A 17762-nucleotide genomic window follows, 5' to 3' on the forward strand; every position below is an offset into this window, starting at 1 on the left:
ATATGGTCGAAGCCAGGAGGTCTTTTCACTGCTTATTTCGAAGTGAGGAAGCGACATCAAGTGGATTCGCCAGTGCCTGTTGGCAGCACATTAATCATAAAGTCCTCAGAGATGACTTAAGACTGTTGGTACCATGGTTGCTTACAGGCATACAGATGCTTTCTTTGTAGTCAGGCAAAATAAAGCATCATTTTAAACAAAACCATTGGCTGTCTTTTATTCAATTTATTTTGATGCATTTGTTTTGGTAATGGGCAGGATTATGACAAGATTATGACAAGATGTTAGAAAGAAGGGCAACTGCCCATTTCCGTTATATCTGAGACATTACAGAGAATGGGAGAAGTACTTATCAATTGCACTCAATACTCATTATCCTATTATTAAGGGGTGACCGCCAGAATTGAGAATTTTAAAAAAGACCTCTGAAATATTGTGTATTATGATAAACATATTTTAATAAACAAGGTGGGTTAGCTGGTGTAGTAGGGTCACTCGAACCCCCCTTATCTGACTATGGGAATCCGCTTAGTATCTTTAAAGGGCAATATATATCTTTAATATCTTTAATATAATAATTTAAGCTGATAACTTAAATACAGTAAAGTGATATAGAACCCCTTACATTTAGACCAAAACATGTTTAAGTGATAGGTACACTTTAACGTTAGACACAAAACGTTATTATCAAACAAGGATGGTCGGCATATTAAGTAAAGACAGGGACATTAAAATGTCATTATCATGATAACAGCATCAAGATTGGATGATTCTGGTGTGTCGTAATGTTACATTTTGTAGGTTACTGGTTTTCTTTTTAAACTGCGGTTGCTTTCTTCGTCTCCCTGTCAGTAGCCCGTTTGCCAAACGTGCAGTTTTGGACAAAACGATAGGAACCAATCGACGGAAGGATTGCTTGGGGCAACACAACGCCTTTGCAAAATTACCCATACCTAGTCGGTTAGCTCTATGATAACCTAACTAACACTGATATAGATTAATCTTGCACGGCGAATATTCAAATAGTCCTGAAGCCTTTGATTTACAGAGAGATTATTTGAGAAGAATATAAAGAAATAACCTCTTTAAAACCTCTTTTGATTGGTTTAAGCACTTGACTTGAAATTCAATACAATTTGTTTTTAAAAAAAATTATCAATTGTTATTTGTTATCACTTTCTATCAATTCTTTTAAAAATAATTTCTTATTTTAATTAGCATTTTCATTGTGAGTAGTTTTTTGCTAAGTATTACCATCTAGTTACCACACGGTTCTCTCTTATCTACACCAACTTGAAAGCCTTGAAGTACCATCGACAAGCGAGCGATTGAAAGGGGAAATATGAAGCAGATCCATTATCAGGTCGTAGATGCTGATAATTAAAGCTCCGTCGAGGGCTTTAACGTCTAACCGTTTAATGGCCGCGTGGATGAAAATTGAGATTAATCGATAGGAACAACACTTGGCGTCCGAGCCCGTAAGCACCCTGGGTTTCCTGCAGCATCGGCTTTCGCGCCTTTTTTTCTCATTCAGGTCACCTTTGGCCGTCTGTATGTGACCTACTTCGATTATTAATCTACATAATTTCGGTAGTGATCACCCAGTTATAGCTGGGAAGGCTGTCCATATTATGGTGTGTGTCAGCTCGGAGGCGGTCGGGGTGGTACTCCTATATAATTATAAGGGAAAGTGAAGTTATTGCAGTCAATCAGTGGACATCGTATCATTTCAATTATTGTTAACATAATGCTATAGGCATGTTAGGAGGGGATCGATTAAACTGAGATAAGTGCGTGGGTAATCATCTGATGTTTAGCCCTGTTTATATACCCGTTATTGGAATAATCGGTAGTGAGATATTACAGATTGTCTTTGTTTTAAATACAAAGATTTTGTATTTCCACGTCTATTTACACGAATTAATTAGGGGTAATCAACATAATATGGGTATTTTTTTCATTCTGCCGAGGCTGTAACATATCTTTATTTTATCGTGTTTGCATTGCTGAAAATATAATAATCACTTCTTTCAAGAAAAACGTCCTCTCGAAGTAAACTAATGTATTAATTCGTCATATTTTCATGTAATTTATATACTACATGAGATTAAATGATGAATCACAAAAGCTACAATGATGCCACTGTCCCGGGATCAAACGTCACTTGGTTATATTATATTTTGACATACTGTTTTTTTTTCTACGTTTGTCCCTCTCGATTCAGGTAAAAAACAACATTATTTAAACTGAAAAGGCCACTCTGCGAAAATACGACCAAATTACTATTGCCGTTTATTTTCAGTAAGCACAACTAGGAACCAGGAATTGTTTGTACAGCATTTCAGGGATTTATAATGCTAATCTTATCAACTTGTTCCTTTACTTGGAAATGGTTAACGGTATATTTAAAATCATTAAAGTATATTGGATTGATAGACCAAAATACAAGGGTACATTCGTATTTTGATGCTTGTTAATGAAATGACAGGTATTTACAGTTTGGGGTATATGATGTCGGCTTCTTCGAATTTCAAAACCAGAAGTGCGTTAAGCTCTGTTTGAAGAGATATATGAGCCAGATTACCCTTCCCACTTTCAGCAAACGATATGACCATGCAATTTATTTTGGGAAAGTTTGAAATCCAATTATAGCAAGTATCATATATATTTTTGGAAAGTTTAATGCTCCTTCATACCAAGTATCGTTTTTTGGTTTACTTATTCATAGCCAATATATATTCAATCATCTGTGAGTTTATTGTTATAAGAATTGTCCAATACACGAGATTCTGCTAATAATTAGGGCAAAACACTTTTGAACTTGGTCACAAAGACCCCGGAGACCTCATCCAAAGGGCAAATCCATTGAGCTTTTGAATCATGCCCAGATTACATAACGCACCATCGTTATACTAACACAATTTGATGCTTGATGGACAAGGGTGTTAAAATTGCCCAAGGTGATCATTCGAAAGACCTTGCAATCATGCCTTAGCTCTTTGTTTACAAAAAAGATTTAACGTCCTCGTGGGTCTCAGCAAAAGATATGATGATGCGATTTCTTGTTACGGGAAAGGTTAATGTTCTTTGACACCAAGTACAATCTATCATTTATTCATATCCAATATACAATAGGTCGTCTGGAACTTTCCCATTAAAGGATTTGTCGAATAAAAAGCCAAGTGTAGCTCTGTTCATATTTTGGTCGAAAACACACGTGAACGCGAGCACAATTCTATTAATAACTGGAATATTACCAGTCTGAAAAGACAAATTGAAAATAAAAGTTAAAGTAGAAGCTTTAGACGTGCTCTACTGTACATTTAAGTACCTTCGCAGAGACAATTACTGGTCCTGTTGCTCGATCTAATGGGAGGGGGTTGTAAAACCGTTGGGTACTTTGTTACAATCTACCCCACTTAAAGAAGTTATTGACTCAATACTTATAAAGGATTTTTTTTTCATTAGAGAAGCCGTGGTTATTTCATTATCTACAGGGGTATCAATATTTACGAAAAAGTCATTTATTGCACGGTCTGTTGATTTACCCTTGTTCGACATTTTCTTCTCTTCCTCGTGAGTGCATGTGTGTGCGTGTGCGTGTTTGTGTGTTCGATTGTGTGCGTGTGCGTGTTTATCCCAATGAAACAATGGTCGGAAGACGTAGAACGTCATTGTAATGCTCGCGCATTTCACTGGGTTATTGACAAAAGGTTATTGAAATTACCTTGGGCTGATTTTTATTCGAACGTCTTTGCAATCGGGTTCGTGGAAGATCTCCAAAGAGCCACATGATGGAGACCCATTAAGTAGGCCTTGCGGGCCTTGAGAGTAGTACTGAAAAGGTGAGCTTACCCGATGACCGGAATATTGGCTCAGTCAGTAGAGCGTCCGCCTCACAACCGGGAGGTCATGGGTTCGAACCCCGGCCGCGTCATACCAAAAGACGTTAAAAGCTGGGAGTTGTTGCTGCCTTGTTTGGCGTTCAGCAATAAGGGATAGAGCAACGTCGATCTGGCGCAGCTTAGTGGCTGCCGGGCTCACGATCAATAGGGCAAAAATAATTTCCGTTTCGGTTTAATAATATTTCGAGTGGACTATTAGGCTATTATTATTATTATTATTATTATTATTATTATGACTACTGAATTATCTAATCCCCATAGGATTGATACATGGAACACCCAGTTCCAGTAGACAATGGATTAAAACAAATTATAACCTTGTTGTTCATGGTATATAATGTCAGAGAAGTGTCAGAAGAATGTAAACGGTGAGGAGGCAGTCAACACAATGGCTTTAAGTGAATCCATGTTTGCGCCCCATTGGATATTGAATTACAAATTAGAACTTGGCAAATTAATTTCTCCATCATGACGCACCAGAATACATATTTCCCTTGGGCGCTATGCCTCATGCCGTCGTCGTTAACATGGTTAAATGGAAAGTAATGGGTAATATATATCCACGAATCAATGAAACGTCATCATCAACGGGAATATTTCTTGCACGCTAATACCTTAAATTATCTGTCATGCAAACAATAAATTCAAGGTTGTTGGCCTGAGAAAGGTCTCTGCAATTTAGACGAGGAATCGATACTTTACCAGGGCGATAGCAAAATGCATGAATACGTCCAAATACTTTAACGGTGAAAATGTATACAGTGCTACTGATGATGGTAAACTTTGTAGAAATGTCTTATGTGAAATTGAGAATTAAAATGAAGAATATTAAAATGGGAATTCTTTTAAATAAAGAAAATGATTTAAATGTAATGTGTGTATTCATCGTTATGCTCTCCTCATTTAGTCAAACGATTTTGGTTTAATGCTGGATCATTTTTAATCAAATCTTGTTTGTGCTGTTAGTGTACCCTAAGTCCATGGTTGTATTAATAATTAGCTTTTACTAAATAAATTCCAGAAAAACATTGAAGGAAACAAAGAATAAGTGTAGGTATCCTTAAAAAAAAATAGATGTCTTTTTGCCCTTTTAATGTAAAATAATACTTATAAAACAGGGGGGAAATTGCTACTCATTAATCTAAAAGTGCTAAAAATATAGCAGCAACAAAGCTATTTCATTTATGCGAAACCATCACCCCGAAAGAGGATCAACTTATTTATTCAATTTGCATTATGGCAATTGTAGTACAAAGTGTAATAACAGGTGAATGAAATACTGCATCACCACACATACTTGGGAAAAAGCATCAATACATTTGAATACATGTACTTAAAAAACGACTTCGCATAGTGCGCCACGTTATCAAGAAAATGGCGATGCTTATGTCGTGTTGAGAAACTGTTCATTTTTCCTTTATGTCTCTCTCATACACTTTGTTTGGGAATCTTATAGACGAAAGTTAGTTCTTAGTGTGAGGTTTCCTTTCAATGTTCATTTTGACGTATGACACTTTTAACACTGATGTTAACCATTTGGGGAAAGATTTGTACTCTGTAAGTTATTTAACATTAAACCCTTGTAATAAGTTCATTCGATTAAAAGCAGGAAAAATTATAGAAACAGAATGGCGAAAGTTTGACATAAATCGTATCGATAGTAGAAAAGATATAATGTTTGAATAAGAGATCACTACAGCTATGCGAATCTCACATTTTCAATGTTGTCGTTGATTGTGACATAGTGGCGGATAACTCTCCCGTTTGTCGTGTTTATTAATCTCCAATCACTCATTTGTGTGATTATATTATATTCTACCAATCGCCTTCACCTTTGGAAACCTACTCTAGATTTATTATGGATAGTATATTATTACATGTTCTCTAAAAAGAAAAGACTTTCCGAAGTCATGCATTGCTGAAATATTGACATTTTAGTCATTTTTGTGTAGGAACGGATGGGGAAGTTGTCGGCCAGAGACATCTCATTACAGAGACACCACCGAACCAGCCAATTTGAATAGCCCATACTCATAGTGATTGAAACTTTCAACAAATCATAGCTTTTTCATTTGTTTTCCTTTTTTATTCAAACTCTCACGAGTTTGCATCTCTGATTTGTTTACTTTCTTCTAGTGTAGTTTGTTATCAAAGTTGGATTTCCCTTTGAATATGCTAATTGTTACTTCTCCTGACATATGAGGCAAAAGAGAAGTAGGAAGCACGATCATTTGTTCATTTACTCTACTATTTTTTTTTTTGTGGAACATAATTTGTGTACCGAATACTGAGTTGCTGTGTGAGTTCATCTATTTAGAGCCAGAAAGGTGTCAACTCCTTTACTTTAACACAGAGTCAACGCCCTTCCGGGTCTGAACGGGTTAATCTTCTTTTTCCGTACTTGCAGGGCACTTATTATTATATCACAGCCTTACCGATATCCGCATGGTATTGGGGGTGGGGAGAGGTGGATGAGTGGAAAGTTACTGATTTACTTAGAAGAACCATACCGAAGGCATTGTCATGGATAATTGATGTTTGTCGAAGGTAGCATCGGTACAAGATGTTAAGGTCTTGCTTTTTGTGTAATCACATCGAATATGTAAGCCTGAGGGGATAGAATCAACAGAGAGTACGGATTTGGAGAAACCCTTATCAACCACTCAATAAAATTCTTTGTCCAAGAGTTTCAGAGTTACATCCAGGCTTCAGGCCAATCAACTTGATTGAGTGCCTCGTTCATCTTTTCCACCTCGTCCTCCTCCTACTAATCCTCCTCCTCCTTTTTCTTCGTGTTTGTTTTTTATTCTTCTTCTTTTTCCCTTTCTTCTTATACTTCTTGGTCTTCTTGCTCTTACTTCTTCTTATTTTTCTTTTCCTACTCATCCTACACCTTTTTCTTCTTCTTCTTCTTCTTCTTTTCCCTTTTTTCCCGCACCTTCGGTTTACTTTGATATGTATTTACATAATATATGTTCAATTTAGTTAGAAACGTCTCTATCGCTGTAGGGGGTAACTCACTGAGCGGAAAATGCTTGCGATGGTAGCGAATTTGGGGTTTCGTCGGGGTTCGTAAAAAGTTGCAAAAGGCTCGTAAAAGGTTGCCAAAAAGTTCGCAAACAATTTTCATTGTCGCAAACAGTTTTTCTCGTCGCAAACTTGCGAATTTATTTTCCCGCAAACAGTTGCAAGCGTTTGCAGCACACTCGTTAGCGTTTGTAAACGGTTATAAGACGATGTCCCTAAAGTTGTTTTTTTATTTAGACCATGTTCAAAATTTCGTTTCGACAAGAGAAACTGTATGCGACAATGAAAACTGTGTGCGAACTTTATTGCTACCTTTTAAGAACCCTGGCGGAACCCTTAATTCGTTACGTTCGCAAGCATTCGCCGATCAGTGAGATACCCCCTTAAGCTTATCGATCTGATTATTACCGAGCGATGTCGATGACCGTGGCAGTGGCATTCTCGTTTCATTTGCCCTCAAATAGACGTTAACCTTCAGCTGACTTTATATAATACTTTTTCCAAGGTATCCGTGAAGCAAGCTAACATTAAAACTACTAACATTAAAAGTCTACTGATTTTACAGCTTACTTCGAATCATCGGGTCACCGTGTCACGTCAGGTGGTCGCGTGACCCGACTTTTGTGAAAACACGCCCTTTATTTACGAAATATCAGGGGTAGTGTTTGTTAAATAAACTCCTCTCATCTACAAATGGTCTGGTCTAATTTACCTCATACTATGTGAAATCCCTACGACACATCTACGAAAGGTCGCGTCATCTTTCACTTCCGTTTCACGAATGTTGTGTTATGCTACGGTCACAAATGTTCGTACGAACGATTCGTTCGTACGAATCTCCCTGTTCCTACGAATTTCAGAGTTCGTAGAGATTCGCAGATGGGGCACATATTCTTACGTCCTTCTTACGGAGTTCGTACGAACGCCGTTTAATTCGCAAGAACAACTCAAGACCTTCTTGAGAAACGAAGTGATTTTCGGTTATACAATAGCCCCAGAGTTCGTACGTTTTCGTAAGAACGCCTTGTGTTCTTCTAACGTCAGACGTACGCCAATCTTACGAGTTTTTGTTCTCGTAAGGTGGTCGTACGTTTAACTCACGGCATTCACAAGTCATTCGTAAGAAGAGCTTAAGAATTTGTTTCCTATTTGGTCGGTGTTTCGCTGAGCGAAATTTATTTTGTGGTTTTTTCAGCAAGTCGAAAATCTTAGAAGAGATTTTTAGAGTTCAGATTCTTTGTTTCATAAGATAAGAAAAAAGGTTCATTTTGTTAATTATAATATCAGGAAAGATAGATATTTATTCTCTTTTCAGCCTAAATGAAGCATTTAGGTATTTTATAGAAGGTGAATTGGCAATTTAAATATTTACAATGTCTGTTGTATTCATGATCGATGTTTTTTATAGTAGGATTTGAAATGGCCTTTCTTTGAGTATTTGTTTTTCAAGGATACCTTACTTTCGACTTCGATAAGTAGCGAAGCCATTTTAGTCACTTGTTCGTGTAGTCTGTCGAGCGTCAAGTCACTGGAGATGAGCTCTCCAGTTTTCCCAGTTTTCCCGTTTTTGTCCTGTTTGACAGTGACATCAGTGAGCCCAGTGTTTCGGCAGTAAATTGCTTAGTTCCGGCCAAAGAAATTGAATTTGATTCTGTGTTGTCTTCGACTCTTCGTTTGAGGAAGCTAATAAAGACGTCATAATCCCATTTCGAGTTTGGAACTTTAGCAATTTGTATCATGGTCAGCGAACCATAGCATTCAATTTCTAGAGCTATCACCAGTTCTAGCAAGATGCCAGAATCAGAAGCAACAGCACAGCTGAAGTTGAAGCGGCGGGGTGCCAAAGCTAAATTGACAAGATGTGGAAATGCAGTAGAGCAGCTCATTTCAAAGAAAGCAAGCATGGAAGCTGTTGAGGAAAGATTCCATCATCTCAAGATCGTGTATGAAGAGCTGCAAGAGAAGCACGAAAGTTATTCGGAGTTGATCTTCGATGATGATCAGTTCGAGAAGGAAGAGAAGTGGATGGAGGTCTGCGACACATCTTTCATAAACTGGCAAGTAAACGCTTCAAAGTATCTTGACGAGTTAAAGGAGAGAGGAGAACCAGAGAAAGTGGAAGCAGCGCCTTCTACTGAGAGTCCTGCAGATGCAGTCCAGTCTGGGTCTGGTCAGTCCTCTTCTCCTGAAGTAGCATCCGCTCCATACAGCTTGAGGATTGAGAAGCCGCATCTGCCCAAGTTTAGCGGAGATGTCCGGGAGTTTTTCGTTTTCCGAGACGATTTCAAACATCTGGTAGAAAGCCGATATAGTAGTAGGGATGGTATCACCATCCTACGTAGCTGCCTGCAGGGTAAGCCCCTCGACCTTATCCGGGGTATTGGAACTGATTATAATGCTGCATGGGAGCAGTTAGAGTTAATTTATGGAGATCCCAGATTCGTAGCTGATGCTATCATAGATGACATCAGCAAGTTCCGAGCACTAAAGGAGAATGAAGATAGCCGCTTCTGCGAATTAGTGCATCTGGTGAGGAGAAGTTACAACATCCTTGTAAGTGTGGGAAGGCAGCATGACATGGACAACAATCACATGTTGGCCTCTATTGAGAGGAAGTTGAGCCAAGGAGACCGCAAGGTATGGTTCAGATGCCAGGAGAAGGATGAAGATCCAGCATCACTACACATGCTCCTGGAGTGGATGGCCAACGAGATGAAGGCCAGGATGCGTGCCTCAGCCCCGCTACGTAGTGAATCCCGCCAAGGAGCTGTTGGTTTCTGTGCGCAGAAAGACACAAAGCCAGATAAGGAGCGGAAGTGGGTTCAAACACCTAGTGCCAAAGACAGGTGTTGGATCTGCCACTCATCAGACCACTGGATAGATCAGTGCAAGAGGTTTATCTCCAAACCAGCATCAGAAAGATTGCAGATTGCCAAGGAGAATCGAGCTTGTTTTAGCTGCCTTAAGCAAGCAGAGAGGGGCATTTGATGGCAACATGCAATAGACGCAGACAGTGTCCAGAGATGAGACAAGGCCAAAGGTGTAAATTCTATCACCATCCATTGCTGCACCTGGAGTGGGTACCGAGGCAAGATGATAGTTTGGAGCAAACCCAACGAGGCCAAGTGGGAGTCGCTACAGTTGTAGCTAAGGAGTCTCTTCTACCCATTGTTTTGGCAGAGGTCTTAGGATGCAATGGTGATATGAAGGAGGGAAACGTGTTGCTAGACTCTGGTGCCCAGATAAGCCTTATCCGGCAGGAGTTAGCAACAGAGCTGCAGTTAGAGGGCACACCTACAACCATTACCATTTGCAAGATTGGAGATGAGCAGGAGCTTCTGCACACTAACGTCTACAAAGTGCTAGTAAGAGGGAAAGGTGAAGGTGGCAAGGCTTTTACTGTGTCAGCCATAGGAATTCCGTGCATTAGCGAGCATGTACAGGCTATCAACTTGGACGATCTAGCAAGGAAGTTTCGCATAAAACGGAAGGATCTACATAGAAGTAGTGGACCTGTGGACATTTTGATAGGAGTTGACCACACAAGGTTTCATTGCGGTGAAACCAGGGAAGTTGGCAACTTCATTGCTAGAAAGTCGAGGATAGGATGGGTTATCTTTGGAGCAACACGTGGTGACAGAGTGCATAGCAGTGCAGTACTGCATGTAAAGTTAGCAGCACCTGTAGATTTGACGGACTTTTGGTCAGTTGAGACAGAGGGAGTGAGGCCTGAAGGATGCCAGTGTATAGAGAGCAGACTCACTAGACAAGAGGTGATAGAAGAACAGGTGATCAGGTCCTCAGCTCACAAGATTGGAAAGCAGTGGCAGATAGCCTACCCTTGGCAACGAGATCCCGAGATGTTGCCTGACAATAAGTGGCAAGCAGAGAAGGTGCTTCAGTCCACCGAGAAGAGGCTTGCCCGGAATCCTGAGCACGCTAAAGCTTATGACCAACAGATCCAGGAAATGGAGGATATGGGGTTTGCCAGGAAGCTTTCACCCCAAGAGATGGAGTGCCATGAAGGGCCAGTACATTATATCTCCCATCATGCTGTTGTGAGGGCTGAAAAAAAGAGTACTCCAATCCGGATAGTATTCAACTCATCAGCATCGTTCCAAGGCCATAGTTTAAACGAGTACTGGATGAAAGGGCCTGACCTCTTGAACAGTCTACCTGGAGTGTTGTTAAGATTCAGGGAGAAGTACATCGCCATATGTGCAGATATCTCCAAGATGTACCACAGGGTGCTCATACCGGAGAGTGACCAACATGTGCACAGGTTTCTTTGGAGAAACATGGATGTCAGTAGAAGGCCAGACGTATACATCATGAAGGTAGTAACCTTTGGAGATAAACCGGCAGCAGCAATGGCGCAGATTGCTCTCAAGATGACTGCTGAGCAGGGGGAGAGTAAATACCCAGAAGCAGCCAATGTACTCAAGAGGAATGTGTACATGGACGATATTTGTGACTCCGTGGAGACGCTTTCTAAAGCAGAGACGCTCACTGGCGATATAGATGAGGTACTTTCAAATGGTGGCTTTAAAGTGAAGGGATGGTTATCAAATAAACCATTGCATGGAGACAACAAGGAAGGAGAAATGAAGCTGCTAGAAGCCCTTGCTGAAGAGAAAGTGTTGGGTGTCGTGTGGGACAAGAAAGACGATGTGTTCTCATACAGAGTAAAGTTCCGTGAAGGAGTGATGCCTTCAGCCAATGAAGGAGAGAGCCGTCTGAAACTCACCAAGAGGAAGATTCTAAGCCAGGTAGCCCGCGTCTTTGATCCCATTGGCTTTGCAGCTCCGATCATCGCACGTGCTAAGATGGGTCTACAGAGGCTATGGCAGATGGGTCTTGGATGGGACGATCCATTACCAGAGAAAGAGCAAACTGAGTGGACTAAGTTGTTTGAGGAGATGACTTTGCTCAACAATGTCAAACTGAGGAGATGTCTTACACCACAAGATGCAAGAGGCAAGCCAGTTCTGTGCATTTTCAGTGATGCTTCAGAAAGTGCATATGGTACATGTGCGTACCTTAGATGGCGGACTGATGACAATAAGTATGAGGTGCGGTTTGTGGCAGCTAAGTCAAAGGTAGCACCACTCAAGACTTTGACGATGCCTCGTCTCGAACTTCAAGCAGCAGTAGTAGCCGCGAGACTTTACAAGGCAATCAGCGAGGAGATAAGGCTGGAGATAGAGAAGGTGGTTTTCTTCGTTGACAGCATGATTGTTTTCCACTGGATCAAGTCGCCTGCGAGAAGCTTCAAGGCGTTTGTGTCAAGCAGAGTGGGGGAAATTCAGAGTTTAACAGATCCCTCACAGTGGAAGCACATCCCAGGAACAATGAATGCCGCTGATGATGTGTCAAGAGGAGTAACTGTTGACAAACTGGCTGAAGTGTGGAAGCATGGCCCTAGCTTTCTCTACACTGATGAATCAGAATGGCCAGTAGATGAGCCCGAGGCAGATCAGCGGGCTGTTGATAGTGAGCAGAGGAAGTCTCCGGCAGTATTCTCAGTACATGAGACAAGTGAATTGCTAGAGTGCAAGAAGTTCTCTAAATGGAGAAAATTACTGAGAGTGACAGCCTACGTGATGAGATTTGTTAATATCTTGAAGTCCAGAATCCATAAGGGGCCTCTACCCGACGAGAAGACGACTCTAACTACCACTGAGTTAGAGAGAGCTGAGATGTATTGGATAAAGGTAGCCCAGGAGAGAATCAAGCCACACTTCAAGAAGGGAGACTTCAAGGTGCTCACTCCTTTCATCGATGAGGAAGGGGTGATCAGAGTTGGTGGTAGAGTGGGAAACATGGACATATCATATGAAGCTAAGCATCCTGTTCTACTCCCATATGACCATGGTATTTCACTTCTGATCACTAGGTACATGCATGAATCAGGTCACCATGGTGTAGCAGCGACGACAGCCAGGACAAGAAAGAGGTTCTGGATCCTGAAGGGACACCGGCTTGCTAAGTCGGTAAAGCACCGCTGCGTGGTATGCAGAGCAGCAGCATGCCAGGCAGAGATACAGCAGATGGCCAGCCTACCAAGCATCCGAGTAGCTCCGTTCACGCCGCCGTTTCATTTTACGTCGTGTGATTACTTCGGCCCATATCACGTGAAAGTTAGTCGAAACAAGAAAGCGAAGCACTATGGCGTGATTTTTACTTGTTTGAATACAAGAGCGGTTCACCTTGAGCTAGCAGTAGATTGTTCAACGCAAGAGTTTCTGCAGGTTCTCAGAAGGTTTTTCGCGATTAGAGGTCACCCTAAGGTCATCATGAGCGACAACGGTACTCAGTTTGTGGGTGCCAAGCGTGAGTTACGAGAGATGGTGAAAGGGTGGGATGATGTGCAGCTTCGAGATTTTTGTGCAGAGATAGGAGTTGAATGGCAGTTCACCACGCCATTAGCTCCACATCAGAATGGATGTGCCGAGGCACTTGTTAAAAGTTGTAAGTTTGCTCTACACAAAGCAGTAGGTAGTCAGTGTTTAACACCCTTTGAGCTGTACACATGTTTAGTTGAGATAGCAAACCTAGTAAACCAGCGACCCATTGGTAGGATACCGAATGATCCAGATGATGGAAGTTATGTCAGTCCTAATGATATGTTGTTAGGAAGAGCGTCGCGAAGCGTACCCCAAGGTCCGTTTAGGGAGACAGAGAATCCGCGTCATCGCGTCGAGTTCGTACAGCGTATAGTAGATTCGTTCTGGAGACGCTGGTCTCGAGATGTTCTTCCGCTCCTCGTGCCTAGCAAGAAGTGGAACACAGAGCGTCGTAATGTACGCGTGGGGGACGTCGTCATGACCGCAGAAGCAAACGCGGTACGTGGAAAGTGGACAATTGCCAGGGTGATACAAGTGTATCCTGGTGCTGATGGTAGAGTTAGGAACGTACAGTTGAAAACAGCGGTGGGCATATATCGCAGACCAGTTACGAAGATAGCGGTTATTTATCCCACTGAAGGCTACGATGAGAGCGTATAGGATTTATAGACAACTCTGAAAAGGACTTGAACAGAAACTAGAGTAAAACTTCAGTAAAAGTTTTCTATGTATTTGTCTATGTTAATATAATTAAGTCTTGAATTGAGACTAAGGTATATGAGGAAAAGTCCTCATCCGGGGGGAGGATGTTTCGCTGAGCGAAATTTATTTTGTGGTTTTTTCAGCAAGTCGAAAATCTTAGAAGAGATTTTTAGAGTTCAGATTCTTTGTTTCATAAGATAAGAAAAAAGGTTCATTTTGTTAATTATAATATCAGGAAAGATAGATATTTATTCTCTTTTCAGCCTAAATGAAGCATTTAGGTATTTTATAGAAGGTGAATTGGCAATTTAAATATTTACAATGTCTGTTGTATTCATGATCGATGTTTTTTATAGTAGGATTTGAAATGGCCTTTCTTTGAGTATTTGTTTTTCAAGGATACATTACTTTCGACTTCGATAAGTAGCGAAGCCATTTTAGTCACTTGTTCGTGTAGTCTGTCGAGCGTCAAGTCACTGGAGATGAGCTCTCCAGTTTTCCCAGTTTTCCCGTTTTTGTCCTGTTTGACAGTGACATCAGTGAGCCCAGTGTTTCGGCAGTAAATTGCTTAGTTCCGGCCAAAGAAATTGAATTTGATTCTGTGTTGTCTTCGACTCTTCGTTTGAGGAAGCTAATAAAGACGTCATAATCCCATTTCGAGTTTGGAACTTTAGCAATTTGTATCATGGTCAGCGAACCAGTCGGGTTGCAAAAAAAGCGCTGCCGTATACTGTCGAAAATTCTATGACTGTTGAAAGTTCGATATTACACGATGACAGTATTGCCAAGAAGACTACAACTGCAACTGCAACTCCGTAAAGTGTTTCTTGAACTTGCTGTTAGAATATCTGTTACTTCCTTTATTATAAAAGCAGTCATGTTAACCGAAGAAGTCAACAAGTTTTTGCTCTGTGGTGGCATCAAAGTCATAGGACTACTTCTCCTTTCTCAGTTTCCCCGTTACCTCATCTTCATCGCCGTCAAACTGCCGTCTTGATGGTTCTCCCTCCTCGTCGTCGTCGTCATCTTCCACCGCCTCCTCCCGGTCGCTTCCGATATGGCCATCATTTCTTGATATCAGGCGCGCCGAAATCAGTTTGGGATTGGGTGGCAAAAAATCCAGGGGGCTCACCTTCCAGGGACAGTGGCGTAATGAGCAAAATCGTTTGAAGGAGGGGGGGCAGAAGGAAAATTTGCATCACCACCACTCCTAGGCTTACATGTTACATGCAGGCCCCATGGAACATTTTTCAAAGTGGAGTATTAACGATCAGGTTAGAGTGTAGCGAGCGTAGCGTAAATTGGCGTGGGGTCCGGGGGCTTTGCACCGGCGGGGGTCAAGGGACTAAGCCCCCGGAAGGTCATGGTTTTTAGGCATTAAACTGCGGTCAGATAAGCATATTTAGATACCTTATTTGTGTCACTGGCAGGTCACTAATTGTCGGGGATTCCACGGAGCAGAGCCCACGAATGCTCAGGGGTTATAGGTATTCAATTACGGTCAGATGAGCATCCAGGGGGTCCACCATAGGGCCCTTGGTGGGGTCCAGGGGGCAGAGCCCCTGGAAGCTCAAAGGTTTTCGGCATCTAATTACGGTCAGATGAGCATATTTTGATATCTCATTTGTGACATTGGTAGGTCACACATTTTGTTCTTTCTCTTTCTTTCCTTTCCTCTTTTTTTAAAAAGTGAGGGGGGGCTCGAGCCCCGAGCCCCCGCCGTTCTGCAGGCCCTTACATGAATTTGGGAATTAGTAATTTTCAAACAAACGCATAAAAAAATATGATTTACCAAAATATTGAGAAAAAATACCGGAAAATCATGTCATTTCAGCAACATTTGTAAATCACTGGTATCGATTTAGAAATACCCCCCGCCCATTAGTACGCCAGTGTTCAGGGGCTCATGTCTTCTCACCACTATAATATTTTAAAAAAAAAACACTTTCCCATCCTCTTACAATATTTCCACGATATGCGCAAATCGCATATATTATAAAAACAACCATTGATAAAATATAGGAGCAAGCGGAATGTATACGAAATTTAATCCCTATTAACTTTCCTTTTCTTTGAATGGAATATAATTTAATTTAATTTAATTAAATTAAGTTTGGTTAAAAAATACAAACCATCTATACTCCTTTACTGCTTTTTTATAGGGTTGGGAGGGGGTGAATGCCCCCACTTCCGGCGCCTCTGCTTGATATTGCTGTTGCCGCTCTCCTCCTCTTTCTCTTTCCTCCTCATCTCTTTCCTCTAACAGATTTCTCCTTTGGTCCCATATTTCTTCGACAGGAGATGCACCCTCGACGAACACTATGAACAGAGTGAGGCTTTATAACCGTTAAAACTCAAAATTTGCATAAATTGTGTACGTACACCTTACGAGCACCTTACGAACTTCTTACGAACGCCAGGAGTCATTCGTATGAAGACCACAAGAATCTCCGCTCGTAAGGCGTTCTTACGAAAGCCGTAAGAGCCCTCTATGAACAACTTGAGGCGTTCTTACGGTCATCGTAATAATTTGAAGCTTCTAAAATTGTCCCTCGACCCTACGAAATGTACGAAGATCTTGCGTGGTTCTTACGATGTAATTACGCGTTCGTACTGCCGCCTTACGAAGAGAGGGTTTCGTACGATGTTAAAAAAAATCTTGGACAAGACCATCGACCAATCTGCGTTCTTACGAACGGTCTACGAACGGTCTACGAGCGCTTGTTTCGTACGGCCGCCTTAAGAAGATCTCACGAAATGATCTGAAAATCGTTCGTACGGCGTTCGTAGCAGACCGTAAGGGTATTTGTGACCAAGGCATAACCCGACAACCCGACCGGACGGGATGGCCCGGTGGTTGGAAGTAACCCGTTTTATGAAGCGCGAAATATCAAGCTAAATTGTATAAAAATTACCTAAATCGATTTAACAAAACAAAAATTATGAAATACTTTTACGGAGTAGAAAATGTTTTCAATCTTTACTTTGTACAAAAAACCGTGATTAACAATATTAAAAATGTTAAGAAAAACAATTCAATCCAGTTTTGGTATGAATCCAGTAAGCACAAAGAAAATTGGAATTTAATTATCATAACATGATTTTCGTGATTTTGCCGCCATTATTTATTTCATTGCAACTATTATGCAAAAGATATTTGCATGGTTATAAGTTCGTTACTGAAAATGGCGAGTGGTTTTAACCCATTTACTTTTGGAACCTGGTGGCCCCTGTATAAACCTTATGGAAATGAATAAATTCAATAGTCAACGGGTATACTAAGCTTTTATCGGAGCAATGAAACATACATGGAGGCGTTAAATCTCGCCATAGTACTTAAATTGGGAAACGGAATTCTGCTTCGTACTTTGGAGGAACACAAATGAAGTAAAGAAGAGATTTTGTTTAATTATAAGTCTCGTCAAGGGCCAGAAGATTGGTTTGAACTTTGTAGTAGTGTTTATAAAAGAAAATATAACCCTCACTAGAGCATCTAATGAGAAACATTATTGTGATTTCGAACTAATATTTGCATGGTTTGTCGAGATTGTAAAATAGCGAGGAGCTTTTATAGTCCCAAGGTTGTGTAAATGGTATACTGTTACCACAGAAGTAAATACTATAGCTGAATTTAAAAAAGTAATAAACCATTACTGATGTGCACTTAAAAACAAAGTCCATCGCCAATATGCACCACCTCAGTATCATTTGAGTTATCAATATATCCCTGTATATACCAGAGCAATGGAACATACATGGAAGCATTAACATCTTGACACAG

The 17762-nt window shown here is 40.9% G+C and overlaps 1 protein-coding gene across 1 annotated transcript; it reads left to right on the top strand.

The window, feature by feature from the left end:
- The first annotated feature begins 9955 nt into the window (after positions 1–9955).
- Positions 9956–13939, top strand: LOC100889568. Its single transcript, XM_003729104.2, has one exon. The coding sequence runs from the start codon at positions 9956–9958 to the stop codon at positions 13937–13939; it is 3984 nt and encodes a 1327-aa protein (XP_003729152.2).
- The last annotated feature ends 3823 nt before the right edge of the window (positions 13940–17762 follow it).

The sequence above is a fragment of the Strongylocentrotus purpuratus genome, unplaced genomic scaffold, assembly GCF_000002235.5.
Source record: "Strongylocentrotus purpuratus isolate Spur 01 unplaced genomic scaffold, Spur_5.0 spur5_scaffold_11, whole genome shotgun sequence".
Lineage (NCBI taxonomy): Eukaryota > Metazoa > Echinodermata > Echinoidea > Camarodonta > Strongylocentrotidae > Strongylocentrotus > Strongylocentrotus purpuratus.